This window comes from Ptychodera flava, chromosome 14 (genome assembly GCF_041260155.1).
Source record: "Ptychodera flava strain L36383 chromosome 14, AS_Pfla_20210202, whole genome shotgun sequence".
Classification (NCBI taxonomy): Eukaryota; Metazoa; Hemichordata; class Enteropneusta; family Ptychoderidae; genus Ptychodera; species Ptychodera flava.
The window spans coordinates 39,894,468-39,910,728 of NC_091941.1; the positions used below are offsets into that span (position 1 = coordinate 39,894,468).

General features: G+C 36.3%; 2 protein-coding genes across 2 annotated transcripts in view; both read left to right on the plus strand.

The window, feature by feature from the left end:
* Nucleotides 1–401: 401 nt before the first annotated feature.
* On the plus strand, nucleotides 402–6,955 carry LOC139150486 (mediator of RNA polymerase II transcription subunit 6-like). Its single transcript, XM_070722877.1, has 6 exons — nucleotides 402–541; nucleotides 2,592–2,751; nucleotides 3,300–3,474; nucleotides 4,193–4,304; nucleotides 4,810–4,919; nucleotides 5,050–6,955. Exons 1-6 carry the CDS (start codon nucleotides 439–441, stop codon nucleotides 5,251–5,253), a joined length of 864 nt encoding a protein of 287 aa, XP_070578978.1. The 5' UTR covers nucleotides 402–438; the 3' UTR covers nucleotides 5,254–6,955.
* A 5,617-nt stretch (nucleotides 6,956–12,572) lies between these two features.
* The window catches only part of LOC139148861 (usherin-like), a 66,004-nt gene continuing 62,315 nt past the window's right edge, over nucleotides 12,573–16,261 (plus strand). Inside the window, 1 exon segment of the mRNA XM_070720290.1 lies at nucleotides 12,573–13,624. Within this exon segment, the coding sequence (XP_070576391.1) occupies nucleotides 13,131–13,624 (494 nt within the window). The 5' untranslated portion in view covers nucleotides 12,573–13,130.

A 16,261-nucleotide genomic window follows, 5' to 3' on the forward strand; every position in this document is an offset into this window, starting at 1 on the left:
ATTTTTTCAACTTTACCAAATAAAAGTTTGTATGGAATAATAAGAAGAATTCCAGTAATACAGAGTGAACAGTCTGGGTGACTGTGAATTATAAACTATGCAGAGATGACAATACCACAATTCAAACAAACCAAAATGAATTAGTTTATTAATAATAAACATGAAATGAATTGATTACACAATACACAGGCTCACAATAATCAACTATCTGATACAATGGCAGAGTCACAAGCAATCAATTCTGGATAAACTAGTCAAAAATGTTTCATTACAAAGAATTCTCATAAAGTATTACTTGTTTTAACGCTGGAATAGGTATATTTGCACATTTGTGGAATACTGTGCATGCAGAACAGACACCGTTACGCTTCCGCAACAGTCTGCATGGCATGGTTCACTGGCTGCACAGCACATGAAAGCGGAAAGGGGACTCCCTTTATGACGTCATGGGGTAACCCTTGTGCGAAGGCTTGTGGGAAAATGAAAATGGCGGCGTCGACAACACTAGGAGCATCATCAAGCAGTCCATCGTCTGAGAAGGGTAGGTAGAAGCATTAGTGAACTACATACCGCTTTAGAAATCTACATAGGATTAAGGATTTTGGGAAAAATAACAAGTCAGATCGACTTTTTCTGAAAATAGTCTTTGTTCGCACGGTAAACCCTTACTATGCATGATGCAGTCGCAAACGCCGGCTGCGCGCTGCGTGAGGTTGGTAGCAGTACACGGTCTTGGATGGAGAGCTAGTAGAGAGAACATGTAAATGTGTGACATTTTGTATAGTATCTAGCCCCGCGATCACTAGCCTAACTACCCCTGTCTGTTGTGTTGTGGTGGGGACGTGTATTGTCGCAGCAACATGTAGTAGCGTACACAGGCGCTCGGAGTCACCACGGAAAACTTCCGCTAGTTGTATGAAGAAAGTAACTTGAAGTAATACAGCCAGTATCAAACATAAACATTTTCAACATAATGAGCCCGAGTGTATTCTGTTTCTGAATACAATTTTCATTTACTTCTTCCATGCTTCTGCTGGCACATCATAATCCTAACACCTTAAATTTCCGTAAATTTAAATATTTCCTACCATTTTTATTGGAACACCAAAACTATATTTCTGAATAAACATTAGTTCGTTTATGGTAATGTTTGTTGGTTTTGTAGAGATATGTTTGACCAGTACCCCTATGGTTTGACCCAACACCAAATAGCTTACACATTACGTAAATGAAGAATTTCATTTCAAATCCTATCAACTAAAACCATCGATATGAATAATCTTTCTTTTAACACACATAATTGCAATTTCTTTCGTCTTTAAATCAACATGTCCAGCACTTTGTTCCAATTTTTTTCTGCTCCAAAAATAATCCCCATCCTAAATTGAGATGGGGTGGCTTATTGGCTTTGCTAACTAGATACGGTATTGGCTGTGCAAGTTCTTGAGACAGTATTGCTGTGCCATGGAGCTAACCATGGCTGTGCTCTGAGTCAGTATTGGCTCTGCTGACTCGAGATGGTTTTAGCCATGCTAACGTGAGATACTGTATTTTTTAGCCATTTTGCTCATTTACGCTGTTTTTACTTCCTTTCCAAATTTCTTTGTGATATTTGTGACCTTTTATTTTAAAAACAATCTTTGCTCTCATTTTAGTCATGTATTTTTTTTTCTTCAGTCATGTACAGCACGCTGAGACGTATGTGTAGTGCGCTTTAAAGAAGTTTTTAATAATAATAATAATAATAATAATTATTACATATGTACCACAGTTTACTCGCATCGAAGCGCGCGCGTACTCTTCATGTAAGTGTCTGGGGCCTGGAGCATGTAATTTTTAGAATATGAATGGGTGTTTACCTGGACCCCTTCCCAACATATTCAAGAGTGAATGCAGCTTGCTCTGGTTATGCATAACATGTAGTCTTGGACTATACATGTATTTCTTATCTTATGGTAAAATATAAAAATCAAGGTCATTAGAGTGAATAATATCTGTGTATAAGTGTATAAACATGGCATAAGTTGATGACTAAAGTATTTATGCCATGCATGGCTGATGGAGATAGAAGCGAGGTAAGCACACGTGCCCGTAGAGATAGACCAGTTCTTATTTTAAAATTGATCAAAATTTCATTAATAAAGAAAACAGTAATGTGGATATTGATGAACAAACATGAATGATAAGGACATAACATACAGAAATAATGAATTTATCAGCAAGGGCTGATGCATTTTTACAGAGACATACTGTACCGATCACCTATCAAGTCATTGATGAGCCATCAGGTAGTACTAATAGTCAACATATGATTCATGAATTTCTAATGATATTGAATGCATGATAGGTGTATATGATGTTCGCACGTCTCGGCACTTCATCAGTTTTTCTCTCAGTATGCAGCACTGCAATGGGTCAGTTTTAAAGTTATGCTCCCAATTTACGGCACAGTACAAACTAAGGTTAGAATAGATTTTCAAAATCTTGCAGTCAAAGTTAGACTTTACATATTAAATTTTGTAAAAATTTTAAGAAAACGAAAACAAAATGGGAACAATTTTTCACCAAACTTGCTATTTTTTTTTTTGCAGAAAATCCTCTTTATCTATCATGGCATGATAGTGCTTGGATTCCAATTTTAAGCCCAAGTAATGTAATGGACTATTTCTCAGAAAGAAGTAATCCATTCTATGATAGAACATGCAATAATGAAGTGATTAAAATGCAACGTCTTGGTCCAGAACAAATGAGGTAAATATTTTCCAGATCGTATGAAGATACTGAATGATAATTGAGTGATATCGGAATGAAAATTTCAGGTGTAAAAAAGCTGTTATCCCATTGTGAGAAGTGTGCATTAGAATCAATACAAGTACTTGTCATGGATAACATGATGATTTTCTATCCATCATGACATTTATGTATATTTCAACAGTTTTCATAGTGTTGATCTTTGACAACAGTAAATTATCAGTTCATATTCAATTTTTAAAACCACTATTACATGTACCTCTGATACACCAACATTCTGAGATACATGTAATTTCAAAGCTTGCTTCATGATCATGCATTATAGTAACTGAAATCACGCAAAGAGTTACAAGGATTTATAGAATAAAGAAGTATGAAATTTCTGTTCCATACATAATAAGACAATACTGTCCACGTGTAATGGTGATCTTCTTAGACTTCAGTGAATTTATGTTTTACACCCTATTTGATACATAGTTGTGTAATTGTTTATTTTGTAGCTTTGTCAAAAGATACTGTTGGTAATTTTAATTTCACTTCTCTTTCAGCCAAATGACTGGTTTAGAGTACATTTTACTTCATGTCCAGGAACCTATTCTGTATGTGATCCGCAAACAACATAGACACTCACTGAATCAAGTGACACCCATAGCCGACTTTTACATTGTTGCTGGTATTGTGTACCAAGCACCTGATTTGAGTGCTGTCTTAAATGCTAGGATGGTAAGTTAGATATTATGCCTAGTATTTGTGCAAAAACTCATGTTTTGAAATTTTCTATTCAACATGATGTACATTTTAATGATGTGGTATCGCAATGCAAATGCTAATGCAAATCGTACAGTATATATATATGTATCTTGAAAATGAAAATTTTCAAATTTTTTTTCATATGTGGAACTGAGAATTTGAGAGTTTGTCAAAAGTGCAAAGAGAGTGCAAATTAGAAGATTTCCAGACACTTTATACCAAGTTGCACGGCACCATCTATTTGAACCGAACAACATTGTACCAAAGCAAAATTGTACCAAAACCTCTTCGCTCCAAGAGTTCTCCCCAAAACAACTTCACTTCACCCAAACTGTCGCCAGCCAGGAAAGCTAAAACTAACCTACCAATGCTCATGGAGATGTTATTACCCACCTATTTCCACGACAAAAGTCTTGAAATGCAGTAAAAGATTTTGTCTCATGTCTCCAGCAAGCTGCGTTCATTGTGGTAGGCTGTTCTTGGTACTTGAATTGTACAAATTGCTTAATCATTTCTTTGTCTGGTATAGTTGTACAAATCCTACAGGTTTTTCAGTAGAAATGGTTAATCCAAAATCTATCTGTTGAGTCTTTGAAAAGCAGTAAGTGATGTGCGAAAAAAATGAGGATAGGGTAGATCTTTTCTGTCAGATGAACTTCCCATAAAAACTGGTTTTGGCTTTAATTTTCAGCAAACAGCAACTCACAACATACAGTCAGCCTTTGATGAAGTCATATCGTATGCCAAATATCACCCATCAAAGGGATATTGGTGGGAATTTAAAGGCAAAGATAATGAAACAGGTTGGTATTTTTTCAGCTTTGTCATTAAAGTTATCACTCATTAATGTCTAAATGATGTGGAAGACTTGTGTTTAGTTTATTTTCATAACCAACCAATGCTATTTACTCACCTATCAATTTTATGACCATTATCAACATGAAAAGACATAATCTAGCCAAACAATCCTTTCAAGTTGTAAGTCATACAGTGCATGTTCAATTCCAGAGTCACAGGAATCAGACAAAAAACAAACAAAGACAATTCAAATAAGCAAGAGATTCATAGTTTGAATTCAGGAAAGTGATACACAACTAAAGAAAATATATCAGACAACATAGAAAAGTGAGCTCCACACCATATAGCACACTTATGGTGGAATAGTTCATATTTCTGTTATCTGTTGATAAGAAAATTGCTGTACTGATATCCCAGTAGGCATTTACATTTCTGCAGTTCATCTTACTGTTAGTTGTTGTCATGGTAATAAGACATGATAAAAGGGAATCCATCATTTGTGATTTTCAGAGAAGACCACACAGAAAAAGAAAGAAGAAAGAAGTTCAATCTTTCAGAGACAGAGAGTAGACGTCCTCCTTGAAGAATTAGCTCGAAAATTTCCACCAAAAGTTATTCAGGTACAGTATAGTCATTACTGAAGGTGTTTTGAAATCCAAATTTTGATATGGTATTGACATTAGTCAGATTTCTTGAAATTTGATAACATTATTCCAAAAATAATGAGATGACATTTTGTTTTATCAACAGGCCAAACCGGGTGAAAAACCAGTTTCTCTGGACAGTAAAGAAATAGAAAATAATAATGATTCTGTAAAAGAAGAAAAATCTGAAGAAATTCAATCATCACAGAGTAGTAGTTCAACCAGTATTAGAAGTTCATTATCATCTATTCCACGCAGTGCATTTCCATCGAGTATGCAACCGCCTGGTAAAAAGAGAAAACTAAAATAAAATCCAAAACATGTACATGTACATGTACAATCAAAAGAAACAATTTGCCACATTGTAGTACTGGTATCCATCATGCAGAAGATAAGCAAACCTTTGTTGCTGTCATTGTAAAGTTTATTCAGATGTACATTTTCTTAAGTTCTGATACCATCATTTAAATTATTCCAAAGACTCAAACACTGCCATGGAGGCAGTGCACTGCACCCATAATTGTTGTCGTGTTCTCAAATAATTGTGTGTATGTCTGATTTATGGAATTTTCTACAGACATTAAAGATTTTTTAATTCAGAGATGCGTAATGTGATCAAATCAAGGACAAAGTCACTATCTTTTTGGATCTTGTTTGTCAGTTTCAAATCCTTGTGGATGTCAGTTACTGTATTTAAACAGTGAAATGTGCTGATAGCAATGTATGGTCATTGAAAGGTCTTGACAAACTCACCAACAGACAAAATGGAAAGTGACAAAACATCTGGTATCTAATTCAATGGCTGGTCACCTGACCTACAGTTTCTTTTGGTTTTATTTGACACAAATATCATGTATGATCAAAATGACATGAGATCATGGTTGGTTTTCAAAAGATATTTCATGACACAAGATACAAACAACAGAACAGCAGCCAATCTTTCCTTTTAATTCTCATATAACTTGAAGGTATTTGAAAATAAATTATTGTACTTTTATTGTGCATTTGCCCTTTTTCACCCCAAAGTTATACAGATCTTTGTTTTTTTTTCAACTCAAAACAAGAGTTGTCACTCCAGTCACCTCTGCATTTGATTTTCAAAACATTTTACTTTGAAGGTTGGGTTTTCTTTTAATAAAATTTATAAGATGTCAGAGTACAGATGATATTCCTCTGATTTATTGAAAACAAACAAACCAGGTTTCCAAGGCTACCAAAACACTGTTAATCACCTAGTATTTGTACTTACTATAGGACGATGAGACCAAAGTGAAATGTGAATGTTTCCCGTAACACATCTTAAATAAAGACATTAGATTGATCAGGAACGTCATATTGATCTATTTATTTTTTACTTTTGACAAACTTAACCAGCAACTTTGGTAAATTGACATTTTTATTTTTGAAAATACCAAAACAAGGTGAGGGTGTTCAGGTTTAAATGAGCATCTTTTAAGCCATTAGAGTTATTTTGGACAATAAAACTGACAATGGCAGCTCATTTGTATCAAGTATGCAAATCTGCAAACTGCTACACCATAAATGTTTGAAGAATCAGTGTTAGACAAAGACAACAACTACTCATCCAGTCCATGCATTTGTAATCTTAAAGTAGCGTTCTGAATTAGCATATCTCAAGTTAATCCAAAGTAACTGCAACTGAGAAAACTCCATTGCTGAATTAATTACAAAGACTAGAAAGTATAACAGAATCAAATAAACTTTACTCTTCATTAGTTACCATGGCAGCAGCAGACAAGTGAAAAATTCTCCTCCTTGCATAATGCACAAATGGCTTAGCCTCACTGTACATGAGCAATCTCACAAAGGTTAGTCTAATGGGAAATACTCTCCTTTTGAAGTACCAACCCCGCTTACATTGTTTACAGGGAGAGAGTTTGCAGATGTGCCACAGCTATGGAATAAGATCCTTTTTGAATTATTGATGCACAAGACTTACTGTATTAATTTTGGTTAAAGAACCAAAATAAAAAGTCATCTTTTTAAACATAGCTTTGCATTGTGACTGAGTATCTCTGTCTTCTGTACATGTGTGTGCAGGAATGTGTCATGTTTAACTCAAACAGTTTAGTGCTCTGGAGATTGAAAAGGCCTCTTAAAAAGCCAAATGACTTGTCTCATTGGAGATTTGTAACATGTTAGCGGTGCATTCTGGGTAATAAACCCGATCTTCTAAACTCAAAGTTCCTTCAGTGTTGTTGTGTAAAAGTATAAATTGGTGTTCCATGGCTGTCTCCTTTCTCGAGTTTCTCGTCGAATAAACAGCTGATTGCATTACAATCTGTAGAATCTGTAGAAATTACGTCTTTGAGTCAATCATTATACAGTGTACTCACAATACTAGGAAAGATAACTATCACTGATAATTTAATTTCCACTATTGTAAGTAACAGTACTGGAAAGGCATCCTGAGTAAGTCGGGGTGTTTATTTGTGAAGGAACCCTCCCATGGACTGCATGGAATAACTGTTTGGTTGGCAAATCGGGAGAGATCATGTGAATGGCCAGAGATGAGGAGACGAGGAGAGAGCATTTGGAAGCTTTACAAAGTTATAGAAGAGCGCAATCAGGAGTTTTCCTTGTGCGAGAGAGTTCAGTTGTGAAGAACTTGCATCACTGCTGTAATTAAATTTCTTGATACCCTAATTACCTGTAATTAACACGATTTATCGAACTCTGACAGATGTTTAGCGGCCTCGGGATTTTGTGTATGCTAGTCATCTTGTTGACGTAACATCGATAGAAGAACGAAGAAAGCAGCAACTTGAAGGAGATGTATCAAAGGAGCGTCCCAAAATCAGCTTGAGTCATGTAGTGTAGAATTATATGTATCTTAAATCACTCCAGCATTATTGAAACAAAAACGACTAGACGCAAAAATTACAGTAATATTGGCAAGCCATTAGACGAATTTTTTGGTATTAAGGGCCAGGTATATTTTACTAGTAATATACCTATTTTTTTAAGAATAACGTCGTATTTTGTACAACGAATTTGCTGTAACAAAATTCAAGTTCATAAGTTATTAAAAGCATAAATATAATCTGTATTTTGTTTTACTTCGGCGACGTCTCTCTAGATCGTATTGGTAGCAATTATAGGAAAAATGAGCTTTATTTCGTTTCAACATGAGGGGATTTGTTGTGTAACTGCATAGAGAATAATGGAAAAACTTGGTCCAAAATAAACTGACGTAGAATCCACCTGAGCAACAAACTTCACTGTAGCATCTCTCCTTGCTCAAAGGAAAATGAAGTTGTAATTTTGAAAAATTCTTTCTTAGTTTTATTGTATTAAACAACTACGCTTTCCATGGCGAATCCCTTACACTGCCTTTGGTATGTTTATACAAAATTATTAGCCTTGCAAAGAAATCTGTACAAACGCTATGTAATATTTGGGCAAAAAGACTAGATTTCCTTGTCATCGAATGTCCCTTTCGATGCGACGATGTATCTTTTTTCATTTTCGTTTTTCATTTGTTTGTTTTTGAGAGGACAAGATCACATCATGTGATATGTGACCAACAAAACAGAAAGGTCTACCAGCATAAAGACTCTGGAGCGAGCTTGCATCGCGATGCAAGCTCGCTCCAGAGTCTTCGGTAATTGTGACATGCAGTGCGTTGCGGTGACGGAATTACTGTTTTAAAACCATCTGTGGTTCGTCCATGTCAAAACTGTACAGAGCATATGTGTATCACGGTCCCTATATACAGCGACATTGTTTTAGTATGCTAAGCGCTCATACACTTCTGTTGTTCAAGCGAACGTGAAAAATATAAGGCTTACAGTGGTCTAAATAGACGTGCGTGTCACCACGTGCATGCTGAGAGAAACAAAACTTTCCATTTTTAACATTATTAATGACAAACGAACCAGTCCAGACTAGAAATTAGCTGTCATCAAATAAACCAGTTGACTAAAGACCCAACACGATACTTCACACGAAAGATACTGAATGAATGGGTGACCATGAATATATTCGACCCCGGTTTTAGATGATCAAATGAATCGGTTTTACTAACGATCAAATTAATCGGTTTTACTAATGATCAAATGAATTAATGGTCATGACCATTAATTCATTCATGTCAAACAATGTAAGTAGTATCTCGCATCAAACAAAATTCATGAAAAATGGCCGACTTTGTCCCTTTAAGCGTAAACGTTTTATTAATTTTTATGAAATAAATGAATACTATTAATAATAATCGTTATCATGTACATGCCTAGAGAATGACCGGATTTGACAGACATACTTGTCTTTGAGTCGGATGTGATCTTGTCAGCTCAAGAACAAACAGTTTTTCAGAACATATTTATTTTACTGTAAATAAATCTTTCAGAATGTTAGCTTTTATCAAACGAAACTCAAACTTTAGTCAGGATCAAACTTTTAAATATCTATATACTTTCCTGGTGAGGAACTGTCTCTAGTATAGTTCTGTTGTCTGGAACCCTTGGGCAGGCAAAAATCAGACATGGAATCACTTGAAAATAATGTTCAACGTAAATCAATAAAATATGTTTCAAAACTCATATTTCATATCATGCTGACCGATATGAAGCTCTCTGTACTATTTTTAATTAAATTACCGACCTTGGAGCAACGTCGCTCCTATTGTCAGATAGGAGAATTGTCTCTTAGCAGAGAAATTTTAAACAGGACGTTAAACAGAGAATTGTTGTTTTCGGCCACTATATTTTATACAAGTGTGCAATGAGTTTTATAGCTTATCAGATGTTTCAATTATCAAAGCTTTACACCTGGCAAAGTTTTGAGCACCTGTCCTACTTTCAGACCACCCGTAGCCCTATCAATGTTTTTAAATGTCCTACAATCAACAGATGTATGAACAATTTTAATGAATTGGTTCGTAATAATCATATTCAAGTTGCTATTTTTAGCAGCTCGTTTGAGACTGACATTAGACGTGTTATTGTTTGATGGCTGTTATTGTTGATTTGTTTGCTTTATTTTTATTTTCTTTGTGTATCCTACACTCGATTTTAGTTTTGTAAATATATTATCTTTGTTTGTTGGTCTTTATTTTGTTAATGGCTCATTCATCTTTACGTAGTGTTTTCTTTAAACCTGCCGCACACAAGAGAAATTAGCAGGGCAAAATTTCATTGGAGGCTGTTTGCTCAGCTAATTTCTCTCGTGTGCGGCAGGCTTTAAGCTGAAGCTTACAGTTTTCTTTTGAGTTTTTGAGGAACCTGTAAATGTGACTTGATCCCGCAGGATTTCCGAACAAACAAATAAATAAATGCCTGAACGACATCGGCTTGGCATCATGCCTTTGCTGCAGTTCCGCTGTCTACGTAGGCCTACAGCTTTCCCCTTCGATTTTGTGAAAGGCTAGTGTCGGGTAAAAGTTGTGGGTTACCAGTCTGAAAGGAGGGTACTTCATTTGCATGCATAATTAGGGATTTAGTTCAAATTCGAACAGCGCCCTCTAGCCAGTGAGTGACGGTTATGGCATTTTTCGCCAGAATTTTATCCGCAGATATCTCAGCCTTCGTTTAGCATCCGTCCTGTTTCCAGTTAGCGGCTGAATTGTACTCTTAGTTAGTGTTCGCCGATGATTTTTTTTGGGTTTTATCGATTCGTTTTTGCGTTAGCCTTATTTTCATGGTTTTCGAGCGACCGAAAATGCCGTTCACTAAACACTGCCGCAAAAGCATATCCAAAGTCAAATTTCCATGAGAAGTAGGGAGGGGACGTATCTTGAGTAGGTCCATACGATCTGAAAAAATCTCAGTGGCTTAAGCCTCCGTTTTTGAAATAAGTCTCGTTGAAGTTGACTATGCAGCGACGTTCATGTGTTACATCTAACATGGCGACCTACAGCGCAGCGTGAGTGTACACGTAAACTCTTTCAGCTCTTTCTCGGTCCTCACCGGCTAACTTGGCAGATTTTTTCGGTTCTGTTTATGTTTTCAATGATTGTGACGAGGAAGCAAGACTCGACTGCAAGCTTGTGTTACCTCACTGCCAACACAATCTGCCTGGCTGGCTTCTCGGTAAAGTCGTGGACAGTGCAAAGGAAAAAAAACACTACGGTGACAGAAGGGCTACGTTTATCACTGTCTGCGGCCGTACACGTAGTATAGTGGTAGACACCCGTCGTACTGACTAGCAGTGCTGTTTCGTTTATGAGTGATTTTTTCCGTTTTCGCATTCTAGTAGCTTGCTAGCAAGCATACAAAAACTGTAGGAAATAACATCGACTGCAAAAAATCTCCGTGGATAAATACGGCTACTCTGTATCCCGCACACGAGTACGTGAATATAGATGCGGCTAGAATGATAGCCGGTAAACAGCTGCGCGTTGCGGCCATCCCTGCTAGCATTACCGTGCGTGCTCGAACTAGACTGGCACATTTTATAGCTCATGTAACTAGCAAAAATTTTTTTTAAGTATTGATGGTCATAATGTGACATTAATTAAATACTATATTTATATATAACATCAGTGACCCGAGATTATAGGAGTAAACTTTGAAAAAAATGAAAGACTAATCGTGTAACACCCGCGCCGTGTGAACTACAAGTGGTTTGGTCGCGGTAAACAGCGTGGAGTGTACGTAGCGTAACGGGTGTTCGTATACTCATAGACCCTCGAGATCTACGTATACAGCGATATGGTAACTGCATGTCAACATTCAACACTGCCGCAAATACATGTCCATGGTCGCACGGTCATGAAAATTTCACCAAATGTTGATAATAGTTCAATGAATATTTTCTGAAATTTTCGGCTTGGCTTAAGACCTCTAAGGTCATTATCGAGCTGTTTTACGAAAAAGGTGAAGTTTACTTCCGCATTTGGCGGGCGACCTCGGCCTCGCCACCCACTTTGTAGCGATTTAAATAAATCTTCTCAACTTTTGTGAGTTTACCCATTGAAAACAGATCATTAGTATGTATGCTACAACTGAAAGCAAAAATTATAGTTCTAGCTATTGTGCGTTTTGCTGCACGTCGATATTAAAGACCACCCTTTCGCCGTATTTTATCCCTCACTGCAGTGGCGGTCAGCGTAACGAAAACGAGGCTCTCTAACACGAACTTTTATGCAAATTTCATAGGCTCCTTTCAGACTGTACGGTCTGTAGTATTTTAAGGAAATCTCGATCCTGCGATGTAGCATCTCCCATAATGGTCCTCGTTAATGTTATAAGTTAGGAGAATTTAAATTACTCAAAACCTCGACAAAATCGATAATATTACAAAGCGTTTACTTCCCCACCCTGTACGATGGGTCATCATAAATGACTCATCGAGTTTTCTGCTTCATTATGCAGTGCAACTCTCGAATTTCATCAAGTTTCCCCACTAAATAGTAAATATAAGCCAAAAGTCTTTCCTAAATTGGCTTTGTTGCGTATGCGTATGTCTATTTTTTTCTCGAAAAACTAAATCTGTTTTTCAAAATTTCGTACAGGGTGTATTTTGTTAACCTCACGGGTTCCGTACATGATACACATCATATCAGGTACGTACCCTGAGTTCTTCTATTGTTCCATTGATGGGCGGCCACTGGCAGGCATGCAAGCTAAGGTATTCCCTATTGTATGAAAACGAGGCTAATGTGTACAATCTAAAATTACGTTAATCCCTGTTGTTTGTGTTCAAACGCCTGGCATCACATCGGAGACGGCTCGGCCGTGGATTTAAAAAGAGCAAAACAGTTCATCAACGGAGACTTATCAACCTGAGGGAGATGTGTTATTGACCGTGGCTGACTGATATTTGCATATTGTGTAAATCCTTGTATTACGAAAAGTGAAAGTGAGTGTACATGTACGTACGTACGCGTCGCGCTGGTTCTGCCACTCAGAAATGCGACGCTACATGGTTTCAGTGGATATTATGAACTTTTTGTCGGTAAGCTTTTGTGGCAAGTAATTCATCGCCGATCGGATAGTGTTTCTATTTTTTCCCAGATCCCGAGAACAACATTTGGGTTATTTCGTAATTTACACAACAGGTAGCTATAGCGTTGAACTGAGCGTCTCTGTGTATATGCAAAATCAATATGGCGTCCAACTGTAACCGGCTTTAATACATGCATGTTTGAAACAGCGTAACAGGGTAATAGTGAAAGCGACCTTAAAGAACTCTGAACCAAACAAACAAAATCCCTTTTCTTCCGAGATGGCTCTTCTCGAAATCATGAAACTCAAGAAATCGTGCCTACAGATTTTATTTGTGATAACCGAGTTGTTGATCGTTTGCGACGGACAAGGGTTGTTTCCGAAATTGGTCAACGCTGGTCAAAACAAGCCAATTGCGACGATTCCAGACATTGGTACTTGTGGATACTTGAATGATGGCACGCTAGTGCGAAGTGCATTCTGCCGAAGTTCTATAAATCCATACTCAGTAACTAGATGCCAACAAGGAATATGTTCACAGACATGTCCCCATCGGACAACAACTCCATCACCGGTATCATTGTTAAGTTCACCGGGTACATGTGTTACCATAGACACCGTCACTGTTAGGCCAGGATCCTCACCCGGATCGCAAGCATTTTATTTTCGTAACAATCTACAGTGTTATGTCACTCCCTCTACAACACCAATCATCGGGTCAAGTAGTGCATTTACATTAACTGTGTGGTTAAGACTGGAAAGTACAACAGCTGGGTAAGTAATATATACAAGATATAGTGCACCATGATATTAATAACACTAAGTTTTAAGGCCATTTATTATGTAATGTTTCATTAACGGTTTAAATTTCAAATAAGATATAATAAATTTCAACCTAATTGACATGAAACAAACACTGCATTTTGTTTTTAATACACAAGCAACTTTAATAAAGTGATTGAGGTATATTTTCAAAATACTGTCAAACTTGACAGCAGCACACTTTTTTAGCAACAACAACATGGCTTAATAAAGCAAAATCTTTAATTAGCACATTCATGGTGTACTGCTCTAGTGTGATACTTTCTTAATTTGCTCTAGCTTTGCATTATGCAGATTTCATTTGCCATTTATGGTAAGAATTATTTCATCAGGAACCTTGATTATATCATGGAGGTAGAAGGAGTCTCTCCTTCTACCTCCATGATTATATGTACATGTATCTAACCTTTTGAAAATGGTTAACTTTCAGCTTCAAGTAAAATGTAATTTGACAATTTTACTTTTCGAAATTCATCCTGGAACATAGATATGCTCTGTGAGTGCTAGCATTTTAATCATCACATGTTTTAAAAGTTATTTTACAGAAGGACTGAATATGTCCTTATATCTGCTATTAAATGCTGTCAGTGTGCCCTTTATTATAATAGCAAACTGTACAGTAGCTCATGTATTGGAATATTGTTGCACTGATGTTATGACTGTTTGCATGTATCTAAATTATTAGCCTCAACATTTGCCCATAAAATATATATTATTAACCCAATTTAAGTAGCATTTTGATTTTGGGATGCTAGTTATCTCGCTGTTCAATCTCTATGAGGTATGCTCAATATGCATTTATGATAGATTTATATCTTACATTGTTTCAAGTTATGTCACATTTGTTGCTTCAATTAATTCTACAAGATTACTGAAGCTCTTCATATCAAAAAACAGAACTGAACATATTAAAAGTCACAGGAACTGCTAGAAAGCCAAACTATTCTGTAGGAGTAGTTATTTACTTGCTACTTGCCATAGCTGTAATAAGTCAACATAAACACAGGATGAGTCATTTTGTATGCTGCTCAGTACGTTGAACTGGTATCATCCATAATACCATTAATTTTGACCAAAATTTGATAAGATGTTAAAAAAGTATTAGAGAAAATGATGACAGTTAGATGTAAATATTTCAGTCCATAAAGTGTGAAAATATCCGACAAGTTTGAATATAAAAATGTAAATGCAGATTCATATGAGAACCACAATGAGTACTAGACTATGATACCAGTATTTTGCATAGATATGGGTGTGGTCTTGGTTGTGTGAATTGTGGGTCATATGCAAACACAATACATGTATTACATATACATAGCACATTCATATCAGGACAATATTGGTGATCAATTTGATGAGAAATATTGTTTTCACAACCATACAAAGGTGCATAATGTTAGATTCAATATTATTATTACAACTGTCACAGCAGAATTATGGTATAACCATGAAAAATTGCATTTTGTAATCCTGTATATTTTTTTCACATGCTATCAAGCCAGCTCATGCATGGTGCTTTAAAAATATCAGTATATTGGTCTATAATGTGACAAAAAATTGAAATAACATTGTTATTTTGTGAAAGTTCTTTGATTTTATAAGAAGGAGGGTGAACAGGTAGCTAGTGTCTTCTCACCATCCATGAAAATTCTATTCCTTGTTCCATGTGATCACTTTCTGAAATACAAAACATGTTACTATTATAATCCAACAATAGCCAGTATGATGTAATTGCAATCTAGTGTTTTGAAATATGGTATTACAGTTCCTTTGTATGTTATTTCTACATTCAAATTGTAAGACTGGAATATCTATGGTCCTTGAAGCATTAACATGAAAGTATTTTTAAAAAATGGTCAATGATTTTCAACTTATGATATTGTCTAAAGTGATTATCCACAATGTAAAGAAACATACTGCCTTGACTCAATTGGCTATTTGAATATTCCTATTGTGGATTACCAGTTCTTTCTTTGTATGTATCACATACATAAGATTACATCAAGTTGTTGCCATGGGAAAATATCACACTTTTCAGGATAAAACTTTCATGAATTCATGTAGTACATATGAAAGAAATGGCGCTAAACTACTTTCCATGCAAACAAAGACAAATCAGCTGTTTAGGTGTCAGTGTCTGATGAAACTTTGACATATTGAAGAAGTCATGACAGTTATACAGAGGATCAGAATTTTCATAGTTTGTTTAAATGTCATATTTTTATCTAGTCAGACCCAATATCAGGCTGGAGAGATGATTTTTAGTCCCCACGGACACCGTCCAGGGGGACTTATAGGTTTGGTCATGTCCGTGCATGCGTCCGTGCGTGCGTCCGTGCGTGCGTGCGTCCGTCCGTTCACGCAGATATCTCAGAGATGCCTTGAGCGATTTCATTCAAACTTGGTACAAGGATAACTTCATATGTCATACAGATGCACGTCAATTTGTTTTTTGATACGATCCAATATGGCCGCCAGGCGGCCATTTTATTACAATTTTTTCATGTACAGAGCCATTACTCAGGCATGTTCCAACCGATTTTATTCAAAGTTGGTACAAGGACATTGACCAATGTCATACATATGCAC